General features: G+C 45.8%; 1 protein-coding gene across 1 annotated transcript in view; it reads left to right on the forward strand.

Annotated features, from left to right (window-relative positions):
* LOC122559178 (inositol 1,4,5-trisphosphate-gated calcium channel ITPR1) overlaps positions 1–19,090 on the forward strand; it is a 205,366-nt gene that overhangs the window by 8,624 nt on the left and 177,652 nt on the right. Inside the window, exons 2-10 of the mRNA XM_043708559.2 lie at positions 1,819–1,972; positions 2,073–2,260; positions 5,242–5,392; positions 5,927–5,981; positions 7,148–7,313; positions 14,379–14,561; positions 15,505–15,594; positions 15,688–15,825; positions 18,171–18,296. Coding sequence (XP_043564494.2) covers positions 1,819–1,972; positions 2,073–2,260; positions 5,242–5,392; positions 5,927–5,981; positions 7,148–7,313; positions 14,379–14,561; positions 15,505–15,594; positions 15,688–15,825; positions 18,171–18,296 — 1,251 coding nt within the window. The remainder of the gene's footprint in view (positions 1–1,818; positions 1,973–2,072; positions 2,261–5,241; positions 5,393–5,926; positions 5,982–7,147; positions 7,314–14,378; positions 14,562–15,504; positions 15,595–15,687; positions 15,826–18,170; positions 18,297–19,090) is intronic.

Genomic DNA, 19,090 nt, shown 5'->3' on the forward strand with positions numbered 1-19,090 from the left:
CTCCCCCCACCCCCCTCTCTCTCTCTCTCCCCCCACCCCCCTCTCTCTCTCTCTCTCTCTCTCCCCCCACCCCCCTCTCTCTCTCTCTCTCTCTCTCTCTCCCCCCACCCCCCTCTCTCTCTCTCTCTCTCTCTCTCTCTCCCCCCACCCCCCTCTCTCTCTCTCTCTCCCCCACCCCCCTCTCTCTCTCTCTCTCCCCCCACCCCCCTCTCTCTCTCTCTCTCTCTCTCCCCCCACCCCTCTCTCTCTCTCTCTCTCTCTCTCTCTCCCCCCACCCCCCTCTCTCTCTCTCTCCCCCCACCCCCCTCTCTCTCTCTCCCCCCACCCCCCCCTCTCTCTCTCTCCCCCCACCCCCCTCTCTCTCTCTCTCCCCCCACCACCCCCTCTCTCTCTCTCTCTCTCTCCCCCCACCCCCCTCTCTCTCTCTCCCCCCACCCCCCTCTCTCTCTCTCCCCCCACCCCCTCTCTCTCTCTCTCTCTCTCCCCCCACCCCCCTCTCTCTCTCTCTCCCCCCACCCCCCTCTCTCTCTCTCTCTCCCCCCACCCCCTCTCTCTCTCTCTCTCTCCCCCCCACCCCCCTCTCTCTCTCTCCCCCCACCCCCCTCTCTCTCTCTCCCCCCACCCCCCTCTCTCTCTCTCTCCCCCCACCCCCCCCTCTCTCTCTCCCCCCACCCCCCTCTCTCTCTCTCCCCCCACCCCCCTCTCTCTCTCTCTCCCCCCACCCCCCTCTCTCTCTCTCCCCCCACCCCCCTCTCTCTCTCTCCCCCCACCCCCCTCTCTCTCTCTCCCCCCACCCCCCTCTCTCTCTCTCTCCCCCCACCCCCCTCTCTCTCTCTCTCCCCCCACCCCCCTCTCTCTCTCTCCCCCCACCCCCCTCTCTCTCTCTCCCCCCACCCCCCTCTCTCTCTCTCCCCCCACCCCCCTCTCTCTCTCTCCCCCCACCCCCCTCTCTCTCTCTCCCCCCACCCCCCTCTCTCTCTCTCTCCCCCCACCCCCCTCTCTCTCTCTCCCCCCACCCCCCTCTCTCTCTCTCTCCCCCCACCCCCCTCTCTCTCTCTCTCCCCCCACCCCCCTCTCTCCTCCCCCCCCTCTTTCTCCTCCCCCCCCCCTCTTTCTCCTCCCCCCCCCCTTTCTCCTCCCCCCCCCCTTTCTCCTCCCCCCCCCCTTTCTCCTCCCCCCCCCTTTCTCCTCCCCCCCCCTTTCTCCTCCCCCCCCCTTTCTCCTCCCCCCCCCCCTCTTTCTCCTCCCCCCCCTCTTTCTCCTCCCCCCTCTCTTTCTCCTCCCCCCCCCCCTCTCTTTCTCCTCCCCCCCCCCTCTCTTTCTCCTCCCCCCCCCTCTCTTTCTCCTCCCCCCCCCCCTCTCTTTCTCCCCCCTCTGTTTCTCTTCCCCCCCGTCTCTCGTTTCTCCCCCCCCCCCCCCTCAATGAAGACCCTTCCAATGCAGAAACAATATTCAGAGTGACCTTTCTCTCAAGAATGCTGCATAAATATAGATTGTTTCAAGATATCTGCCACTAATTATCAATTTCCCCTGTGACTTAACTTTTCAAATGTTGCTCATCACCACAATTCTGAAGGTATGACCTCAAGGATGCATTCTGATCACTAGTGTTCCACACATCCTGTACTTCAGAAACCAATGCCAACAGTATATTGTCCACTCTTGCCTTCTGTATGTTCAAACAGTTGTAAAAACTCTTGACAGTGAAGATGTTTAATCACTCAGATCTTAATTTAAGGTTTGATTTCTTATTTTTGCTCATCTGATTCCTCCTGAGTGTCACTTTCACTTGGATGTTTGACTTTTCCTACCCCCTAGGTTGTGAATTTGGCTCGAAATCTGATCTACTTTGGCTTCTACAGTTTTAGTGATCTCCTGAGGTTGACTAAAATATTACTGGCCATTTTGGACTGTGTTCACATGGCAACAGTTTTCCCAATCAGCAAACTGGTGAAAGGGGATGACAACAGAGGTAAGACTTTGGCATAATCGGAGGGTAAGCTTTTGTTGTTTTTTTGAACCATTCACCCTTTTCTAAATCCACTCTGATTGATTAAACCTGTGTGCTGCAGGCAGTAATGTGATGAGGTCGATTCATGGAGTTGGCGAGTTGATGACCCAAGTGGTTTTGAGGGGAGGTGGTTTTCTGCCTTTGACTCCCATTACGCCACAGGATGGGTCAACCAAGCAACAGACTGAGCCCGAGAAGGAGGATATTTTAGTCATGGACACAAAGCTAAAAACAATTGAGATCTTGCAGGTAAGGTGCTTGGAAAGTGTCAGTGCTGTTTATGGTACAGTTTGCAGCTTCATGCACTTGGAATGGATTTGACCTTGGCCTTGTGCAAGGGTATCCAACTCTGGCTCATTACCTTCTAGTTGATTGTTTGCTGCTGCAAGTTCTTGCTTTCTTGCCCCAAAATGACCACCAGGCAAAAAAATCCTTTGATCCCATGTGACGTGTGATCAAGAGCAACCTCCAGTTCAATACTGTAGCCCTGGAATGATCTCCTGGGGATCTACGAGCAGTACAGGTCTATTGGTCCTCGGATGTTCTTTGCTCCCTGTGAGCAGTTAACTCTCTTTGCTATTTCCAGAAGCCATTACCCGGCTTGTAGAATTTAATTGTGTAGTGACTTCTAACCTTGTGTCTTCAGCCTAAATATAGTGAAACATGTCTATTTTTATAATAATATTAAAGGAATTTGCTGCATGTTTGGCATGTAGCTTGAAACTTTCCAATTCTTAAGACTGAATGCTAACCCTTAAGGTGATGAGAGTAGATTTTTCTTTGGATGCTGTTGAAGCAGCCGTAAATTGCTCTGCTCTGTTGCAGTGTCGTTACCTGGGTCAAAATAATTCTTCGTGGGTATGGGGTTTGAGCAGTCTGTGGTGGAAATTTATAGCATTGCAATCTGCAGACTTTTTTAAATATGATCTGCTGAGTGATATTGAGACTGATCTTGCTGGAAAAAATGGTGTTTCAACAATTCATGTTGCTATTAGTGGGCAAATCATACAGCATGTTCAGAAATGGCTCACGATTTGAGAATCCCCAGGAGTCACTGGTTAACTTGTGTCCATCTATTGTTCATGTAAATGATGTTGCCCCCTCGGATTTCCTACTAATTTTAAAAACTTACTGGATTTGCACATGAATTGCCCATTCAACTCTCAACAAAAAGTTAAGTCTTCTGATTAGTGGTCAAGTATCTCTTTAACAATATGATGATTGTTAATGCAATTACTCTCTAGTCTCGATGGGGAACAATTTGAATTATTCAGTCTTATTGCTGCATTATTGTTAGTAGTTTTAAAAAGTTCATTTCTTAATTTGAATAGTTTTCCTCTGGAACAGTCTGTAAATCCAGTCTTGAGTTCTCATTCTGTAGCTGATTTTAATCAACTTCCTTTGTCTTTTCTCTGGTTATTTCTAAATTCTTTTAATCTCATTATTAAGCAAGCAGATTGTTGGTGTAATGGAAGACTCAACTGCCCACACAGTTGATCCTTGCACAGCAAGTTATAGTGCAAACGATTTTGGGTGGAAGGCCAAGGAAAAGATCCGCCTAAGTTGGGCTGCCACAAGATGTCTCACTCCAACTGGATCCTGACCATATTCCTGTTGCAAATCTGAACCACTGTGTTTGTTTGAAAAATGGCTAGTTTCTTTTATCCCCCAAGTACCAGTGTAGTCTCTGGCCTTTACCAAGCTGGCATGGCTTGTTTGTTTTGTAGAAGGTAGTTGAATTTAATATTCCAAAGGATCTGGTCAAATTTATTTGCTGCTGTTTAGAGCAGAAAACACTTAATGCAAGCTGTCAATAACCCAGACACCCCAACCTAAACCTGTGTTTATCCTAGCCTAGTTTGTGTTTCAAGGGAATGCTGTTTTAACAATGCATCTGTTGGACAGCTGGTGCCTTTGTAGTCAGCACTAACATTTGAGACAGTGTGCCTTGCCATTTGCAACTTGAGGGCTGCTTAACTGAATGGCTTCAGCCATCAGATATTGCAACATTAGGCTGCCATTATATTGAAGTGAACCCGCATGCAATATGTTTGCTGTCAATTGTCAAGCCATTTCCAAATGAATCATCATTCATGTTGGAGTACATGAATGAGAGTTGGGTTTTTACTATTCAGAGAGATTCCTCATGTTTGAAGAAGTCGTGGCATTGCCGCAGGTCAGCTGATATGGGCTCTTGATGTTTTCTGCTTCGGAGAGTCAGTCGGTAGTGTTGCCACTGTTTCGTTTTAAAGGAGTTCAAACTGAACAAGTAGAAGCCTCTTACCTCATTGTCCCTCAATATGATTTCTTTTTTCTAATCTCTATCATCCATAACTGGCAGCATTCTTACCTCTGCGTCGAAATGTTGTGGGTTCAAGCTGTATTGGTGGAGCAGGCTCAAGGGGTCAACCAGTCTTCACCTGTTCCTATTTCTTATGGTCTTTTCCAGAGCATTGAGCCAATTAATCTTGGCTGACCTATCAGTACAGTACAGGAAGCATGCTACACTGTTGCAAGTTCTGTACCTTGCTGAATCATTGAATCCCTACAGTGTGGAAACAGGCCATTTGGCCCAATGCGCATCAACAATGACCCATTCCCTACCCTATTGCTCTACATTTAATTGCCCTACCCAATTAGTGTACCTAAACTGCACATCCCTGAATACTATGGGCAATTTAGCATGGCCAACTCACCTAACCTGCGCATCTTCGGATTGTGGGAGGAAACCCACATAGACACAGGGAGAATGTTCAAACTCCACACACGGTTGCCCGAGGCTGGAATTGAACCCGGGTCCCTGGTGCTGAGAGGCAGCAGTGCTAACCATTGTGCCACCATGAACTAAAGCTTAATATTCCTGTTCAGGCCAATGTCTGAGATCCCATTGCCCTATTTTGAAGGCCTGTGGATGTTTTCCCTGGCATCTTGATTATCCCTAACTGACGTCGCCAAAGTAATTAGTCATGATCGCATTGATGTTGACAAACTCTTGCTGTTTGCAAATTAATTGCTGTGTTCTAAATTGGAAATTAGTTAATTGGCTGTAAAGTACCCTGGAAAATTGTGATTGCTTCCATTTAAATGCAGGATGTTTTTTTCTGTAAAATTTAATTTTCTGTTAAAGTCGATTGATGTCCAAGCCTTACTCCTACGTCTTCGATTATATCTTTTCCATAATTGGCTGCATGCTGCTGAAAATCATTTATTTTATCCCTTTTCTGTTCCAGTTCATCCTGAATGTTCGTTTGGATTACAGAATCTCCTGCCTTCTGTCCATATTTAAACGAGAGTTTGATGAAAGCAATGCACATCATCAATCAACTGACTCCCCACCAAGTATCGGATCAGCTTCTCAGGAGGGTGCAAGTAACGTTCCAGGTTTGTGTCAAGTGGTTGGAATGAAAGAAAATACTTTGATTTTATGTCTGGAGTAATGTCATTTCATGTGGGGCAGCATGATGGCTCAGTGGTTAGCATTGCCAGGGACCTTTTGAGCCACTGCCTGTATGAGGTTTGCACATTGTTCCTGTGTCTGTGTGGGTTTGCTCTGGTTTCCTTCCAAAGATGTGCAGGTTGGCCATGGGAAATGCAGGATCATAGGGATAGGGGAGGGGTTGGGAGTCTGGGTGGGATGCTCTTCAGAGTCAGTGTGGATGTGTTGGGCTGAATGGCCTGTTTCTATATTAATCAATGTTCTGAAATGACTGGTCCCAGCCATTGTCGGAGACGCTGGAGCAACTGGAAATGAACGAAATCTTCAATTTTTGAAGAGTTTATAGAGATGTTTGACAAATACATAACTGGAATATCAACGTTAGTCTCAGTGAATGGATTGATTGATATGGTATTGCATTCACTGCAATCAGCTGTTTCCGTAACCCCTCGATTTCTTGGATTTATTTTATTTTACAGGGACACTAGATTTTGAGCACATTGAGGAACAGGCTGAAGGGATCTTTGGTGGAAGGCAAGTATGAACAACCCATTGTCTGTTAAAGTGCCTCAGACATTAGTATGAATGAGGCACACTGTGTTATACTGTTATTGTCCCTTATCCGTTTCCAGTAATGGGTAAACAATGAGTATCCAACCAGGGCTGGGCCATGGGAGCACAATCGCAAAGTGGGCGGAATGCTGTGTTGAGGTTGTGTCATCTCTGCGTAGGGATTTGGGAATGCTGCAGGATGTTCGGAGCACCAGCTGCAAAGCAGGTGTTCATGGTCTGGGCATATTTGTGTCATGCAGTTCATCATCTGAGGCCTCTGAGTATCCCAAATTATGTTTTATGTAATTTATCCAAGATAATAAAGACATGGAGAGAGCAGGAAAATGTCTTGGTCTAGTTACTGGATGTACAGGAACAGTGGGTATTACTGTCTTCTGAAGCCTCCACTATTGTATTGACTGCGAATACTCTGTGGAAGACTGGTATGTGTACACCCTCTGATGTGATGAAGCAGGTCCATCTTCCTGACCATTTTCTTCAACTCCAGAGGCTTGAGCATGATCTGTAGGTTGGCTGAAGGACTGCTCAAGTGTTGGAGGTACTGGATTTTAAGCTGGCCCTTTAAACCAAGGCCCTGACTGACCCTCCAGGCCCAGCATATTATATCGAGTAGGGGAGGGGGAATAGCTGAGAGATAAATAGGAGGTTGGGGCTGGGGGGAGGAGAGAAGGCTGCTGGGAAGGCAATAGGTAGATGCAGGTGGGGGATGCTGGCAACAGATCCGCGAGGGTGGAGCGGATAGGTGGGAAGGAAGACTGACAGGTCAGTCAAGGGGGTGGTACCAAATTGGAGGGTTAGATCTGGGATGACATGAGGCGAGAGGAGGTGAGGAAACTGGTGAAGTCAACGTTGATGCCTTGTGGTTTTTACTTGGCCATTATTTAATCCTTGAGAAATGTCACACAAACCGATTGCTGTGATATCTTTACGCAACAGTTTATGAAATCTTATTATGCAAAAATTGACTGTTGCGTTACCGCATTGCAATGTACATTGCACTTAAAAAGTGCGGCTTGTATTGCACTGAGGGGCGCAGATGTTATGAAAATTGCTCTGAAAATGCAAGTTCTTTGATTTTGTTGACACTTGCCACCACTTGTGTTACATCTTTTTTTCCTGAAATGCAGTGATGAAAACACTCCATTAGACCTGGATGATCATGGAGGCAGAACATTTCTACGGGTCTTGCTTCACCTCACGATGCATGACTATCCACCCCTCGTGTCAGGAGCCCTCCATCTCCTATTTAGACACTTCAGTCAGAGGCAAGAAGTTCTTCAAGCATTTAAACAGGTATCGAAGGGCATTCCCTCACTCCTGATTGTTGATGTATAAGCACTTTTCATTCTGCAGGTCACACCTGTGATCTGAGGACTTAGCAAAAGTTGACCAATTGAGGGAAGTGCTGCATTCTGTAAATCTTGAAATCAAATCTGCCAAGGAGCAATTGTAGCGATCAGTGGGACTAGGTTGCTTTGGCAGATATGGGTACGTATGAAAGCCAAATACTGTGGGCGTTGGAAATCTGAAGCTAACACAGGGAATGGTAGAGAAACGGCATCTGTGGAGAGAGGGAAACTAGCTAACGTTTTGAGTTTGGTGCAACTTTTCTTTAGCTCTGGTGACGTTGGAATTCTGAAGCTCAGTCATCTTGAACTCAGCATTAACTCTTGTTTCTCACCACAGTTGCCACAGGACCTGCTGAGTTTCACCAGCATTCTGTGTTTGTCGCAGGTTTATATATACTGTATAGTTTGACTTACTTCACGAGTATTGGTGAATGCTTCAATGTGTGATACCCATTAAAAATGAATGTATTTTTATAAACCTGCCTTGGTTAAGCACTTGGTTCCAGACACTCTGATCATTCCCTCCTGAGGAGGGGCAGTTTGAACATAGCGTTGGACAGCAGCAGTAGGCCACTTTGACCTTCTGAACCTGCTCCACCATTAATAAGATCACCACTGATTTGGTTTTGGTCTTGACTCTGCTTTCAATATCTGGCTCAATAACCTTCAACTCCCTTGTCTATCAAAGACCTAACTAACTCAGCAAATGTCACTTACCGCTCATCAGCCCAATGTTGGCCAAGTCTTGCTGCATTTGAACGCTGACTGCTATCGTACCTGAGGGAGTTGCAGATTGGTTTTGAACATCCTCCTTTCTGACCTTACGTTGGAAGGAAGGTTGTTAATGAAGCAGCTGAAAACGATCGGGCCTAGGATACTACCCTGTGGGACCCTTGCAGACATGTCCTGGAGCTGAGAAGTCTGACCTGCACCAACCACAACCAGTTTCCTATGTGCTACGTGTGACTCAGGACGACAGTTTAAGGATCTCTTTTTTTCTCCACCCACCCCTGTAGTCACCTCTGGAATTCAGCGCTCTAGATCCTGGTTGAACCAAGGTTGTAATGAGGTCAGGAGCTGAGTGGCCCTGGCAGATCCAAACTTGAAGGATAGTGAACTTGTTATTGCTAACCAAGTGCTACTTGACAGCACTGTTGAGGCCCCTTCCATTGCTTTACTCACGATGGGACTGTATTTTGCCCTTTGGATTTATTTTGCATTTTAAAGACAGGGCAATAGCTTTGGCAATATTCAATGCCTCCAGCTGTTTCTTGCTATCATAAGGAGTGAATGAATTGGCAGCTATGATGCTGAAACCTCCAGAGGATGTTTATGGTATTCGGCATGCAATTAGTCCTTCACTAGTTGACACTTCATGTTAAAGTCTGCTGGGCGCTGCTGCTGGCATGCCCTCCTGATCTCTCCATTGAACCACAGTCAATCCCCTCGCTTAATGATAACTGTAGAATGAGAGATTTGCCAGGCCATGAGATTGCAGATTGTGTTACAGTATGATCCTGCTGCTGTAGACAGCCTACAATGCCTCATGGTTACCCAGACTTGAATTACTAGGTCTGTTCATTTGGCACAGTGGTAGTATCTCTCAACATGATGGAGTGTATTCCCCGTGTGAAGATGGGACTTCGATCTCTGGTAGGGCTGTACAGTGGTCAGTCTTACTGTCACAGAATGCTGCATCTGCAACCGGCAAATTGGTACGAATGAGGTCAAGGAGAAAGTGAGGACTGCAGATGCTGGAGATCAGAGCTGAAAATGTGTTGCTGGAAAAGCGCAGCAGGTCAGGCAGCATCCAAGGAGCAGGAGAATTGACATTTCTGGCACAAGCCCTTCTTCAGGAATGAGTAAAGTATGTCCAGCAGGCTAAGATAAAAGGTAGGGAGGAGGGACTTGGGGGAGAGGCGTTGGAAATGCGATAGGTGGAAGGAGGTTAAGGTGAGGGTGATAGGCTGGAGTGGGGGTGGGGGCAGAGAGGTCAGGAAGAAGATTGCAGGTTAGGAAGGTGGTGCTGAGTTAGAGGGTTGGGACTGAGACAAGGTGGGGCGAGGGCAAATGAGGAAACTGGAGAAATCTGAGTTAGTTTCCACATTTCCCCTCCCCCCACCTTGTCTCAGTCCCAACCCTCGAACTCAGCACCACCTTCCTAACCTGCAATCTTCTTTCGGACCTCTCCGCCCCCACCCCGGCCTATCACCCTCACCTTAACCTCCTTCCACCTATCGCATTTCCAACGCCCCTCCCCCAAGTCCCTCCTCCCTACCTTTTATCTTAGCCTGCTGGACACACTTTCCTCATTCCTGAAGAAGGGCTCATGCCCGAAACATTGATTCTCCTGCTCCTTGGATGCTGCCTGACCTGCTGCACTTTTCCAGCAGCACATTTTCAGCTCACGAATGAGGTCAAGTATGTTTCTCCTTCTAGTTAGTTTCCTCGACGCTGGTCACAGACCTAGTTTAGCAGTAATGTTCTTAGGATTTGACCAGCTCAGTCACTCATGGTGCTGCTGAGTTACGCTTGGTGATGGACATTGAAGTATCACACCCCCAACCCACCCAGAGTACATTCTGTGCCATTGCCACCCTGAGTGTTTCCATCGAATGGTGTCCTAGCATGGCGCAGTGCTAATTGATCAGCTGGGGTATTAGCTGCCAGCGGGGGACTTCCAAACCCATGTTTGACCTGAGACTCCAGCCAGTAAGGTGTCAATACTGAAGGTCACTCCCTCTTGACTGTATAGCACTGTGCTGCCACTCCCGGTAGGTGTACCCTGATTCTAGTGGAAGAGGGACCATGTTGATGTTGCAAGGGATGTTGTCTATAAAGTATGGTTCTGTACATATGACTATGTCAGGCTGTTGTTTGGCTAGTCTGAGAGACAGCTCTCCTAGGTGTTTTCACATGCCAGGCTCTATGCCATGTGCTCTGTCCAGTCTCCTCCTTTGACACACTTTTTGTGGTTTGATACAGTTGAGGGACTTGCTGGGCAATTTCAGAGGACAGATAAGAGGCAGCCACATTACTGTAGTCAGGAGTCACATGTAGGCCAAACCAGGTAAGGACGGCAGATTTCATTCCCTAAAGAGTACTGATGAACCAAATGGATTTTTGTGACCATGGTTCCATGATCATCATTAGACTTGTAATTCAGACTTTCAAAAAAAAAATCTACCGGCTGCTGTGATGGACTATGAACCTTGAGTTGGCCAGTGATTGAATTTTCTAAAATGAGCAAAGCATATGGTGGTTAGAAAAGACCTTGAGTCAGAAATTGAGATGTGGCAGCCCCCTTCATTCTGTTGTTGTTGAGGACTTTTCAATCTCATTTCAAGTATTTATGATTTGTGATTTGCCAATTTTGAAATCAATCCATTTTCTTCACTCTCCATTATCTGACACAACCATTTCATGGCTATCTGGATTACTAATCTAACAAGATTATGCCATTACCTTCCCCTCACTGTGAATCAAACTGACTATCCTAAGTTAGTTTGGCATGTTTTTTTTCTCACTCTAGAATATGTAGAAAATGCTGTCCAGTTGCAGAATCATATCTAATAATGGGCTGTGTAGGTACAAGCTGTTTGCTTGCCATCACCAAGCCAAAAAGATATTCTGCCAGATTCCGAAGTGAGTCCATTTGAATTTCAGTGCTACTGTGCTGCCGTGCATTTGGCTAAATGTTCCAAAGACCCACACATTGTAGCAAACAGCACATTCTGTCAGCTGTTCACAACAAGCAATGTACAGTACTGACTATACCCAACCAGTCTGTGTACAACATGATATTCCACCTTAAGATGTGATTCTACAGTTGGCCACATACTGGATAATCCTGAGTGTGCAAAGAACTATCCTGGCAACCAATTTAGGATTGTCAGTTGGGCTCAGTGTGGTGCAGCTGTGTATGCTGGAAGCTACATACATTTAATACACAGGCCCTGTTCTTTCCAGGCAGAACGTATATGTGTATATTCCTTTTTCAAGACATCAGAATAGGTAAGTCATTTTCTGACCCATTGGTTATAGCATTGTCATGAGGAAACCATCAAAAGCCTTCTATGTTCGCTTTGAGCAGAATTTCGGCAGAGAGGTAACACCTATTCCGACAAGTCCTGATGAACCTATCCCAACAGTCACCACATCAGAGGTCAGATCAGTTTTCCTTCGTGTGAATCCAAGAAAGGCGAGACAGTATCAGGCCATGCACTCAGCATGCGCCGATCAACTGGCAGAGGTCTTCTCGGACATCTTCAACCTCTCTCTGCAGCAGGCCACTGTCCCTGCCTGTTTCAAGAGGACCAACATCATCCCTGTGCCTAAGGCTCATGCAGCATGTCTCAATGACTACCTCCCAGTGGCCCTAACCTCAGTGGTCATGAAGTGTTTTGAAAGGCTAGAATTGGCATTAATCAATTCCAGCTTCCCCACTACTCTTGACCCACTCCAATTTGCTGATCGGACCAACAGGTCAATGTTGGATGCCATATCACTTGCCCTTCACTCTTCTCTTCTCCCCAACCTCCCCCCACCCCGAACATCTTGACACCAAGAACAGCTACATAAGAATCCTACTCATTGACTACACTTCAGCCTTCAACACTATTATCCCCTCGAGACTGATTACTTAAACTTAGTGATCTCTGACTAAACCCCACTCTCCAACTAGATCCTAAGTTTCCTGACCCACATATCATAATCAATGAAGATTGGGGACAATATTTCACCTTCATTAACACTCAACAAGGGATCGCCCCAGGGGTGTGTACTCAGCCCCCTACTGTACTTGCTGTATACCCATGACTACGTCGCCAAATACAGACTGGCATTTAAAAGTTTGCTGATGACACCACCATAGTCGGTCGAATCTTAGACAGGAGGTGGAAGACCTGGAAAAATGATGCACTGAGAACAACCTAGCCGGAAAAACCAAGGAACCCATTCTTGACTTATGGCGGGATGTTACTCATGCCCACCTACACATGAACAGCACAGGGGTAGAAATTGTGGAGAGTGTCAAGCTCCTGGGAGTGGTTGTCCACAACAAGCTTTCTTGGCCTCTTCATGTGGATGCACTGGTTATAAAGGTCCAACAAAGTCCCTTCTTCCTCAGGCAGCTGAGAAAATTTGGCATGACGGTGAATACCCTTGCCAACTTTTATAGTTGCGCCACCGAGAGCATTCTGTCTTTATGTATTGCTACTTGGTATGGCAACCATACCATTCAAGATCTGAGACGGTTACAGAGAGTGGTGAACTCTGCCTGGACAACCACAAAGGTCAACCTCCCATCTATGGCATCCATCTACCAGGCCTGCTGTCAAGGGAAGGCCGTCAGCATTCGCAAAGCTCCATCTCACCCTGGCAATGTTTTTCTCCAATCGGGGAGAAGGTACAGAAGCCAGAACATACACATCAGCTGGTTTTGCAACAGTTTCTATCCTACTGTTGTTAGAATACTGAACGGACTCCCAAGGTCTTCACATTCACCTGTACCTGTGTTTTGCTGCTGTTTACCTTTTTTATTTACTTATCTATGCTACTTAACTCGCAGGACAAAGCTTTTCACTCTGCCTCGGTACACGTGACAATAAATTCAATTCAAAGTTTGGTAATTAACTATCAATCATCTACAAACTGGAGTCAAAAAGTGTTGTTGGAAAAAGCAGGTCCAGTGGCATCTGACAAGCAGGCGAGTTGACTCTCCTCTTCAGTTGCTGCCTGACCTGCTGTGCTTTCTCCGAGTTGCTGAAAATCATCTATGAACTGGTCAGTTCCCCATGGCAAGTGCCTCTACCAATCAGCACCCTTGTCTTGTGGAGTGCAAATGTTGTTTTCCCTTAACTTTGGTATTTTTTTGCAACCTGTCTTGATGAGTGTGCAGTTGGTAGCTTCAACAAAATATCTCTTTTCTGAAATACTCAAGTTCTATACTTCCAAACAAATACAAGTTGCTCATCATTATAGATCCTAATTTTTTTCCTTTTTAAGGAAATGAAATATTACTTTGAGTTGGCCAGTGATTGGCTTTCTTTTGTCTAAAATGAGCAAAGCGTATGGCAGTTAGACAAGTCCAAGAATCCGATATTGAGATGTGGCAGTCCCCTGCATCCTGTTGTTAAGGAATTTGCAATCTCATTTCAAGTATTTATAACTTGTGTTTTGCCAATTTTGAAATCAATTTGTTTTCTCCACTCGCCATTATCTGACACAGCTAGCTTCTGCCAATATCCACAGCTACTGAAAAGAGTGCCATTTTCATCCAAGGTGGGGCTAGAACACATTTTTCCTATTAACCTTCCATCTGAAGATTCAGTTCCAATGAAGTTGGTCAGCTTGGCTGGTTGGATGGCTGGTTTGTGGTGCAGAGTAACGCCAACAGTGTGGGTTCAATTCACATGTGACACTGGATATGGTTGAGGACTCCCCTCAACATCGCCCATCACCCGAGACATGGTGACCCTGCATTAAACCACAGCCAGTCATCCCTATCCAATGAGAGAGCATCCCTCTGGTCCAGTAGGACTACGGTGAGAGTGTAACAATTCCATTTGCGTGTGGGGAGCATGTCCTGGTATACCTTGCAACTTCTAATGCTGACAACTCAAGTGGACATCTAGGGTTGCCCCATGCAAGCTTCTACAAATCATAAATTCCAGGTTATTTGGCTGTATGGAGGCTGTCCTGTCGTGTGACTTGCTCATCAGTTATTGAAGTTCCGGCTCATCCAGAAATCTGTAGCTCTCCTTTTAATGTTGATGCATATCCTTGGCCTCGTAAAACCCAGGGTATATCAGATGTGGCAAGACTGGCACCACATTTCCACCCACATGTATATTCTTTCTGGAGTTTGCATTTGAAAGTGGTGGTGTTACACATCATATATGTTGAAATATCTGTGGTGCTCAGTTTGCAAATGGATAAGGCAGTGTAGAGTGTCATTTCAGAAGAGATTTCTGGATTTCATTGTTGGCCTTCCTGTCATGTTCTTCAGGTCCAACTGCTTGTCACCAGCCAGGATGTGGAAAACTACAAACAGATCAAAGCTGACCTGGACCAACTGAGGTTGCTGGTGGAGAAGTCAGAGCTGTGGGTCTACAAGGGCCATGCCCATGACGAGGTGATGGAAGCGGGTGAGAGTTCCACGAGCAGCAGTGAACTGAAGAAGAAGAAGGAGGTAATGTAATGCTTTCTCCCTGACCAGGAAGGTACAAAAACCTGTGCAATTAGCCATGCCTGTTAGCAGCACCATTAACACACAATTGGCAAAACCACAGCTTGAATTCCAACATTATCAGTTAACGCATTACATCTGGCTTTTGTTTGTGAAACCCATTAGACTTGAGAATGTGAACGTGGTGGTAAATATGTGGGAGATGCTTATAATGGGGGGGGGAGGCATTCAGAAAGGATAGGGAATTCATGAGGGAAAGCAATGATTGCACTGGTAGTGCCTAAGTCTGTCCTTCTGTAGCATTTGTAACTTTAAGCAGGTAGCAAATATAACAAATAACTGTGAGGAAACAATAAGTTTGTGTGAAAGAAGGCTTTTCAGTTCCACATTAACTCCAGTTATACTGTTCTTTTTGATTGTTATACTTGTTTGATTTTTAAGGATTTTTTATATAGACTGTCCAAGATGGGTTATTTAAAATAAAAACCCAAGAACTGTAGATGTTGGGAATCCAAAACCAGTGGAGAAACTCCGTAGATGTGGCAGCATCTGTGGAGGGAAAGCCGAGCTAATGATTCAGGTCTGGAGTTCGGAATAAGGGTCACTGGATCTGAAACATTAACACTGCTTTCTCTCTGCAGATGCTGCCAGGCCTGTTGAGTTTTTCCATCAGCCTCTGTTTCTGTTTCCAATTTCCAATAATTTCCATATCAGACCTCCATTCACAAATGTGGATGGATGGGAGAGGCTGCTATGTTTAAGGATATTTTTAAAAGGCTGGACAGATCAGTTAATATTCTCACCTATAAAATATTCTGTAAAATCTCTCCTCCCGTCTCTTATTAATGTATCGTGACTTCTTAAAAATCGTGATGTTCTTTTAACAAGGAAATATCACTTAGTGTAAATGCTCAAATGTAAACGTACCTTATTTCCTCCCTCCCAGGGCGACTTTGCGAAAGGTCAGATCGCCAGCTCTGATGTGGTGCCCACAATTGAAAGCACCAGCAGCAAGAACTATAGAGTCATAAAGGAGGTGAGGCCTCTGCACTGCTGTGCATGCAGCGTCATCGCCTGGGCTGCACGGTTGTTTCTGCAAAGTTGGTCACTTGCTTTTTGCCTGTTGTAGGTTTTGATCCGACTCAGCAAGTTGTGCGTGCAAGAAGGCTCGTCCGTGAGGAAGAGCCGCAAGCAGCAGCAGAGACTACTGAGGAACATGGGGGCCCATACTGTCGTCCTTGACCTTCTGCAGATTCCCTATGAAAAGGTACTGACAAGTCCAGCATTGTTGTGTATTGCAAGAGAAATGGAATATGAAAGTAGGAATGTTTTTGGTAGTGATATCGAGCGTTGTTGCGGCCACACTTGGAGAACTGCTTTGGAATCCTCATTTTAAGAAAGGATATAACTGAATAGGAAACAGTTCAGAGATGGGTCAGTTGGCTGGCATGAGGGCATGTCTGGTCGTGTAGATGTTTTTTAAACCAGCTTCTCCAGCATTACATTCTTCTAAACTCCAAAGGGTCAGGTCTCACTTGTTTCAGAGATAGTAATGTGGTTGAGATGCACAAGATCCTGAGGGGATGTTTCCCTTCTCAAGAGACGAGAACTGGCTGATAAAAGAAGTCTTTCATTTCGCTCGGCAATGAGAAGGACTTATTTCCAAGTCCATAAGAGCAAACATAGGCCATTGAACCCATTAAGTCTACTCTATCATTCAATGAGGTCATCGCTGATTGGATAATCAACTGCACTTTGCTGACATTTTTTTTTCTCATAACTCTAAATTCCCTTGCTGATCTTAAAAAATCTGTTCATTCTCAGCTTTGAGTATATGGTACTTAATGACCAAGCCTCCATAGACCTCTGTGTTAAAGGTTTCCATAGATTTGTGAATGAACCAGAGTTAAGAAATTCCTCCTCCTCTCTTTCTTAACTGGGTCACCTTTCACTTCTGGTCCAAGACTGTGTCCCACGCAAGAGGTTCAGTAGTTAGCACTGCTGCCTGTCTGTGTGGACTTGGCACATTCTCCCTGTGCTAGCATGGATTTCCTCTGGGTGCTCTGGTTTTTCTCTCAGTCCAAGATGTTCAAGTTAGGTGAATTGAGCCAAGTTAAATTGCCCATGGTGTTCAGAATGTGTAGGCTACATGGGTTAGCCATGGGAAATGCAGGGTTTGAGACATTGCGTAGGGGGAGTGTGTCTGGGTGTGATCTTCTTCAGAAAGCCATTGTGGACTTGTTGGGTTGAATGGCTTGCTTCCATACTGTGTAGGGATTCTCTGAAACAACGTTTTCATATCTACTCTGTCAAGCCCTGTTAGAATCCTGCATGGTGTAAGAGGGGAGTGAGACTTCAGAATTCTCTTTCATAGGGAGTGGTGGAGGCAGGGTCAGCGGAGCTAAATAGATCTTTATCTAACAAGGGCATTGATGTTGGAGAGGGTAGGAAGGAATGTGGAGTTGAGCCTGCAATTACATCAGCCATGATCTTTATCAAGTGCTGGAGCAGGCTCGAAGGACCAAACAGCCGACTTCAATTCCTACTGTGGATGTTCCTACACCACATTACATCCATGAAATCTGAATCTGTAATATTGTGGGGCTTAACCTCCTGACAATTGCAACCTTTTCAATCAACTTTTCAGATTTCCTTTTAAGTCCCAAAGTGTACTAATGTGATAACCAATTAAGTTTCTGATCTACAGATAGCCTTTGCCTTAGTTTCACGGATTCTTTAAACAGAATGTAATATATCCTGTGAAGCAGCAGCATTTGGGTTGTGCCAGTCGATAAGTGTCCCTCTATAAGTCACAATGACAATGCGGCCATCAGGTTAAAAATGATGGCTGCGTGCATTATGTTTACGCCTCCTCTCTACAACATAAATACACATTCTGTGATAGATCTTGTCTTTGGTAATCATCAGCAGGCCACTTTATATTTCCATTTGTTTATGGAGCACAACTACCCTGTCAAATGGGGGAGAATCAAGAGACCAGCAGCTCCAAGCTTGAGATCCATGCAATGCTGTTGTCTGTTGGCAGCAACTTCAGTCTGTAAACTCGTGCTCTGCATGTCCCTTGTGTCAATGAATCATGGAGATGTAGAGCAGCATGCCAGGACCAGTACAGCAGCAAGGCTCCTTCAAAAGCACTGTCCAAACCAGTGACCTTTAATCACTGAGCAGCAGAAGCATGGAACACAACCATCTGCAATCCCTTTTAAATCTATTCCTTCACTCTTGCTGGGTCAAATCCTGGAATTTCCTTTTTCTGAGCGCAATGGCTGTGGATCCACCACTTAGTCTGCAGTGGTTCAAGGAGGTGACTCACCAATGCCTTCTCAAGGCCCAATAGGAATGCGCAATAAATGCTGTGTTGATAGTGCTGCCTGTAAGACTAGGAATGAATAGTTAACAGGAATGAGTTTAATTGAATAGCTGCACTGAGGAGCAAGCAAAGGTATTTGGGTGCGGGGGGTGTCAAATAGGTTGCTGATGGGTCACCTTGGACTGTTAAACAAAGTAGCACATTTGGTGTTGAGGGCTCCTTCAGCAGCCCGTTATTCCTTATAGAAAGTTGACTAACGTCTTTACTGTTGCTTCCTTAAGGCTGAGGACATTCGAATGCAAGACATCATGAAGCTGGCACACAAGTTTCTGCAGAACTTCTGCGCTGGTAACCCGCAGAACCAAGCTCTCCTTCACAAGCACATCAACCTTTTCCTGACTCCAGGGGTAAGAACATTTCTCGGAACCCAGTAAACATGTTTGTTTGGTGACTGTGTACTAACAGATGGTATCTATTGGATTTGATCTTTTTAAATTGACAATGTTGTGACGCATTGGTTGATGGCTTTCTGCTCTGTGTTGTTTCATCATGGTCACTGCTGCTGTAAAGCATAAACTCCCCATGCAGTGCGCTCGGCATCTCCAAATGATGTGAAGATACCAAAAAAAAGCAACAGCAGTTGATACATTGGGTCATATACCTAGTTTAGGACGGGGAGAACTAGGCCTTTTGAGTAAACGTTCACTGGCAGTCTGAAGGAAGGAAATGTGCAGAACCGTAAATGGGGGTCAGTGTTGCTTGTGGCAGCAAGCTTGTCTCACTTCAATGATCCATCAGGACTTGCTGGTGACCGAGTGCCAACAGTAGAGTGGAATCCAGAGAGGGGCCAGTTTGTTTTACAGAGATGGGTAAAAATTGAACTGATGAATACATGAATGCCCATTTTCCAATCGTTAATTGTTCACACTTTTATTTGTTTATCTCTTTGTTCTTGTGCCAGTATTTTCCTGCTCCTTCTCGCTGGAACTCTAAACTCAGCTCCCCAATCCCCACCCTCCTTGCTCATTGTGTGTTTTCCACTCCCCCTCGTCATCCATTGTCCCCCTCCATCACTGCTCTCTTCTCCCTCTCTTTCCCTTTGCCATCTGAACTCCCTCTCATTTAGACTTTCTCCATATCCAGGTTTGTTTTTGGGAGCAGATACTCTTTTGGTTGAGAGAACTTGGTGTCAAAAGATGAC

The sequence above is a fragment of the Chiloscyllium plagiosum genome, unplaced genomic scaffold (genome assembly GCF_037043375.1).
Source record: "Chiloscyllium plagiosum isolate Xiang-an unplaced genomic scaffold, Cpla_swu_hap1 HiC_scaffold_14, whole genome shotgun sequence".
Classification (NCBI taxonomy): Eukaryota; Metazoa; Chordata; class Chondrichthyes; order Orectolobiformes; family Hemiscylliidae; genus Chiloscyllium; species Chiloscyllium plagiosum.